This window comes from Octopus sinensis, linkage group LG27 (assembly GCF_006345805.1).
Source record: "Octopus sinensis linkage group LG27, ASM634580v1, whole genome shotgun sequence".
Classification (NCBI taxonomy): domain Eukaryota; kingdom Metazoa; phylum Mollusca; class Cephalopoda; order Octopoda; family Octopodidae; genus Octopus; species Octopus sinensis.
Window position 1 is genome coordinate 15916728 of NC_043023.1, and position 6241 is coordinate 15922968.

General features: G+C 40.2%; 1 protein-coding gene across 8 annotated transcripts in view; it reads left to right on the forward strand.

Annotated features, from left to right (window-relative positions):
* Window positions 1-5908, forward strand: part of LOC115225255 — a 27964-nt gene extending 22056 nt beyond the window's left edge. For 4 of the 8 annotated variants that reach the window (XM_036514360.1, XM_036514363.1, XM_036514361.1 and 1 more), the window contains 2 exons: window positions 884-940; window positions 5497-5908. In XM_036514360.1, coding sequence (XP_036370253.1) covers window positions 884-940; window positions 5497-5606 — 167 coding nt within the window. In that variant the 3' untranslated portion in view covers window positions 5607-5908. Of the gene's footprint in view, window positions 1-883; window positions 941-2579; window positions 2633-5496 lie in introns of all 8 variants that reach the window. The other 4 variants (XM_036514362.1, XR_005004086.1, XR_005004087.1 and 1 more) reach the window with 4 other exon arrangements.
* Window positions 5909-6241: the final 333 nt, after the last annotated feature.

Sequence of the window (6241 nt, forward strand, 5' to 3'; positions counted from 1 at the left end):
TTCTTTGTCATATTTAAAAGTAATTGAAAGAAACACAGCATCTCAAAATATAGTAACGAAAGGGTTAAGGAAGGTTAAAGAGCTAGAAATACAAATCGGAGGGGCCACTAGAGCTGTACTTTGCTTGTAGTGTTGAAATGGCTGCTGGGGGTCAATTTAGGATTTTGTTGCTAAAATTTCTGTTTAATTAATTCCTTATAGTTTTATTATACTATAAGGTGCAGGAGGGGCTGTGTGGAAAGTAGCTTGGTTACCAACCACATGGTTCCAGGTTCAGTCCCACTGCGTGGCACCTTGGGCAAGTATCTTCTACTATAGCTTCAGGCTGACCAAAGCCTTGTGAGTGGATTTGGTAGACGGAAACTGAAAAGAAGCCCATCGTATATATATATACGAAATCAGCCGAAATTGCTACGATGATCCAGTTCTTGACTGAAGATTGAAGGCTTCGAATGTCCCGTCCGTGTTTTTTGTGTCGTCTTCTAAGTGTTTTGCGTTCTTGCCCCAGTTTGTATTTTTCTACATATAATAATAAAATATATATATATGTGTGTGTGTGTTTGTGTGTCTATGTTTGTCACCCCGATATCGCTTAACAACCGATGCTGGTGTGTTTACGTCCCCGTAACTTAGCGGTTCAGCAAAAAGAGACCAATAGAATAAGTCCTGGGGTCGATTAGCTCGACTAAAAGCGGTGCTCCAGCATGGCCACAGTCAAATGACTGAAAAGAGTAAAAGAGAATCAGAGGGTCCACTAGAGCTGTACTTTGCTTCTAGTGTTGAAATGGCTATTGGGGGCCAATTTAGGATTTTGTTGCTAAAATTTGTTTAATTGCTTATAGTTTTATAAAAGGCAATATATCCAAATATTTTGTTCTTATAGGTGGTGAAAGCAGAACTGTTACAAGTAGTGATGGATCTTCTACTACTATCAGACCTGGTAAGTGGGTTTCCTATTACATTTAGCGTTTGTGGCTAGAAACCTCATTCGTAATTCTTTCTTCAATACCACCCAATCTGTAAAAAAAAGGCATCTGAAAACCTTAGAAATACCCTACAGTCTAGATGTATTACAAAGGTCAGCATTACTTGGGCCTGCATGCATATTGTTTAAAGTACTGTCTGTCTGAGGTTCTAGCTGAGACTTGACAAACAGTCCTGCTCGTGTCAGAGCATAAACAGCCACCAGCCTGAGGACACCCCTGTCACTACTGTTCATGTCCAGTATCACCAACTTAACTTGAGGGTCTACGAAGATAGGCCCCTCTGGAAAAACACTGCAGTTTCACCTTGTATTCCTGGTTGACATGGAGATAAATAGATCTTGGAAATGGCCAGAGAGTCTGGTTTCACTGATGGTCACGACATCAACACTTAGTGACCTGAGGTCATTGAGTAGATGGCCCTGTTTCCAAGACAACCCAGGCCACATGCATTTATACTGCCTATTCCGAACAAGGCCATATCGGGTTAGACTACGGAAGAAGAAAAGGTTACTCACAGTACTTTTGTGGGGATGGATGTTCCATCCTCATTGGTATATATGGATGTTTCAAGGCAGCAAGCTGGCAGAGACGTTAGCACGGCAGGCGAAATGCTTAGTGGTATTTCGTCCGCCGCTGCGGTCTGAGTTCAAATTCCGCCGAGGTCGACTTTGCATTTCATCCTTTCGGGGTTGATAAATTAAGTACCAGTTATGCACTTATCCGTTTGTCCCCTCTGTGTTTAGCCCCTTGTGGGTAGTAAAGAAATAGGTATATACTCTCTTTACTTGTTTCAGTCATTTGACTGAGGCCATGCTGGAGCACCGCCTTTAGTCAAGCAAATCGACCTCGGGACTTATTCTTTGTAAGCCCAGTACTTATTCTATCGGTCTCTTTTGCTGAACCGCTAAGTGACAGGGACATAAACACACCAGCATCGGTTGTCAAGCAATGCTAGGGAGACAAACACAGACACACAAACACATACTTACATATATATACATACATATATACGACGGGCTTCTCTCAGTTTCCTTTTACCAAATCCACTCACAAGGCATTGGTCGGCCCGGGGCTATAGCAGAAGACACTTGCTCAAGATACCACGCAGTGGGACTGAACCCGGAACCATGTGGTTGGTTAGCAAGCTACTTAACACACAGCCACTCCTGCGCCTATATATGGATGTTTCTTTATATAGTCTTTTATTGACGTCTCTTCCGAAGGACCCTACTCCGTCAGGAAATTTAGTTTTTATGGTATTGAGTCTTGTGATGTTTGGATGACCCCTATGTGTGTGTGATGTCTGTATGGTTATGTGTGTGACCCCTTGGGTCTTTATTGTTTGTGTTTATTGCTCTGTAGTTCAGAACGTTTGACCTTTGCTGGTGTTGAGACATTTGGGAGTTGTGTGTGTGAATTGGGTTGTGTGCTTGTGAGGGTGGTGTCGACGGTAGTGATTGGGGTGATGTTTGTTATTGAAGGTACTAGTGTGGGTGCTGTTGGTGGAAATATTTGTCAATTTGTTTTCAAAGGTGTTTCCTACCTGTCAGATTTTTGTGTTGATATTTCACCTGTTGACATTTTGCCATTCAGACTCTTTGTCAGCACCATCCCCCTGTGAAGGACACGCCTGGCTGCCCTAATAGGTGAGGGACAAATTTGTAGGAATTTCTGTTGTTGTTTTTGCTGCTGTTTGCTGTGTGGAAACCCTAAATGTTGGTGAATTCTTTGTTCTGTTGGCTACTGTTGTTGTTGTTGTTCTTGTTGTTGCTTGATAGATATTGCTTTTCCAGCTCTAGTGGTCACCTGCCTCTGCTCTTGTTGTGGTTGTTGTTAAGCAATATCTTCAATCAGCAACCTCATCATATCGTTTACTGTACAATGACTATAATAGCCCTGATGCAGTACCAGGCAGTGGCTCTGATGGCTTCTGATCTTAACTGATTGGAAGTGTTATCATGTACACTGTTTTGTCTTGGTATAAAAGATGGGCTACAGCAAATATTCTGCTCAATACCACAGATTTGCTTGTCAGTTGTTTGACCGTAACCAGTTGAGCATGTCCCTTAGTGGCTGACGATATGTGCATCTCTGATCACGAGCAGAAGTAGTGGGGGAGCATCATAGCCATGTGTTGAGAGGGATTCTTTGGGGTTTGAATAGTTCACCTCTGGAAACATGGGTGGTTCTTTCAACATCCTTAAACAACCCTTATTCAGGGACCGTTTGAGCAGGAGGGGCTACTCAACCTGAAGAAAATTCTAACTGGGCCCCACCTGCAAGGTCATATGCTGTTTATCTTGATATGAGATCACCATGTCCTAATCATGAAAATAATTGCAGCGTGGAAGGTGTTTGTAAGCCATTTAAGAAACACACAAAAGCCGTTCGATTCACTTCAACATTTAAGTTTAATTTGTCAAAATATTTTCGTCCCTTTAAGACCGCAACCTGTTTACTGACAAAAATCCGTGCTGCATCTTGTCAGTGAACAGGTGGCGGTCTTAAAGCGAGGAAAATATTTTGACAAATTAAACTTAAATGTTGAAGTGAATCGAACGGATTTTATGTGTTTCTTAAATGGCTTATTAACACCTTCCACGCTGCAATTGTTTTCATTCCAGTACACGATCTCAGATCAAATCACTTGCTATGCAAGTACATCTCCGTAATATTTTTCTAATATTTAAACAAAAATCACAGTTTGTAACTGAACAAGTTCAAAAATTTCTTTTGAATTAGTTTTTTTTTTTTTGTTTTGTTTGACTGAATGGATTAGTTAGCTTCATTCTCAAGGATCAACTATCTTTTTAACTATTTAGTTGCTATAGAATGGATTTGCATTCTCTAGTTTCTTGTTTGAGAAAGAAGAATTCAAAGAGAAAAATATTATCAAGAATAAAAATTGACAGAAACCACTGTCTTTACCAATGCTAGATAATCCTTCTATCAGATGCAGGATAATTTACTAATTATTATTATTAATTATTTACTAATTCATTTTTATCATGAGATTTTGGTTTTGGTTAATTTACTGATTATTCATTTTTATCATAAGATTTTGGTTAATTTATTAATTATAAATAATTTACTAATTATTCATTTTTATCATGAGATTTGAGTTTTGGTTAATTTACTTTCACCATAGCCCTTAATATTTTCTTGGGTGTTTTATCCCCTCCCAATTCTTTATACCAGCCATTTTCATTGTTATGTTAAAATTTTGAGCCACCAAATTTAATTACACAAGAATGCCAGGAAATCCTTATACAACACTTGTTACGAATTTAATAAATAAGAACGTTTCAGTTTTTTGTTTGAATAATGAGGAAATTAATTATATTTAAATAATAAGAAAAATAAATGCGCCCTTTTTAAAGACTAGCCAGGCTCATGGGCCCAGTTTCCCGATTTCTATGGCATGTATTCCCCAGCTGGACGGGACGCCAGTCCATCACAGCGTTACTCATTTTTGCCAGCTGAGGGGACTGGTGCAACGTGGAATGAAGTGTTTTGCTCAAGAACACAATGCGTCGCCCAGTCCAGGAATCGAAACCACAATTTTACAATCATAGTGCTGACACCCTAACCCAGAAGCCTCCACTATTTAAATAATGTGTAAATCTATATGCTGCCCCTGGTAAACGATGGACTGATCCATTTTTGTGCTAAAAAAGTCAGTCCCCTTTGTTAATGCTTCGTAACCTTTCTAAATAATGGACTGATCTGAAGGAGAACATTTAATGAATTAGACATAGTAGTCCAAGATATTTGTGTCTGTCGACCCTTTTTCTTACCATGTTCCTGTTTAAATATATTGCCTTTGTTTAAGGTGGCGAGCTGGCAGAAACGTTAGCACGCCGGGCGAAATGCTTAGCGGTATTTCGTCTGCCGTTACGTTCTGGGTTCAAATTCCGCCGAGGTCGACTTTGCCTTTCATCCTTTCGGGGCCGATAAATTAAGTACCAGTTATGCACTGGGTCGACATAATCGACTTAATCCGTTTGTCTGTCCCCTCTGTGTTTAGCCCCTTGTGGGTAGTAAAGAAATAGGTATTTCGTCTGCCGCTACGTTCTGAGTTCAAATTCCGCCGAGGTCGACTTTGCCTTTCATCCTTTCGGGGTCGATAAAATAAGTACCAGTTACACACTGGGGTCGACATAATCCGTTTGTCCCCTCTGTGTTTAGCCCCTTGTGGGTAGTAAAGGAATATATATTGCCTTTGTTTCAATAAATTTTGGAAACAATAAAGAATTTAGGGGAACAATCTTGCCCTTACTAAGCTAGTGTTTGCAACACAAGTTTATTTGAAGTTTTGATGGAAAGTTTTACTTTAATGGCGGTGCCCCAGCATGGCCACAGCTCGTGAGCTGAAACTAGATGAAATAAAAAATATTTAGATATCTTTAAAACAAGGTACTATAGAAACAAAGGCAGTTTTAAACAGGTTGGTATTACTATTTTTTATTAAAAACAAAAGGTATATGTGTTTATTTTTTGTCTTTTGCAGATATGGGAACAACAAAAGAGCCTGGATCATACGCAGCAGTAACCAGCATGCCCAACTATGCCGTAGTGGTACTTTGCGTACTTGGTGCTTTGAAGCATTTCTTTTTATAATCTTCTTTTCAATTGGATCAAAATTCACGTTCTTTTGTAGGCGTAGGAGTGGCTGTGTGTTAAGTAGCTTGCTAACCAACCACATGGTTCCGGGTTCAGTCCCACTGCATGGCATCTTGGGCAAGTGTCTTCTGCTATAACCCCGGACCGACCAATGCATTGTGCCATGCAGTGGGATTGAACCCGGAACCATGTGGTAAGCAAGCTAATTACCACACAGCCACTCTTGCACCACCCAACATATTTTGTTTATATTTAAAGTGTGTTTATCATCCAAATAAGATTCTCATTAAAGAATATATTTTTATTTAAAAAAACTGCATTAATACGTTTTGTGTTACTCTTTTCCTTGTTTCAGTCATTTGACTGCGGCCATGCTGGAGCACTGCCTTTAGTCGAGCTACTCGACCCCGGGACTTATTCTTTTGTAAGCCCAGTACTGATTCTATCGGTCTCTTTGGCCGAACCGCTAGGTGACGGGGACGTAAACACACCAGCATCGGTTGTCAAGCAATGCTAGGGGGACATACACGCACACATATATACGACGGGCTTCTTTCAGTTTCCGTCTACCAAATCCACTCACAAGGCTTTGGTTGGCCTGAGGCTATAGTAGAAGACACTTGCCTAAGATG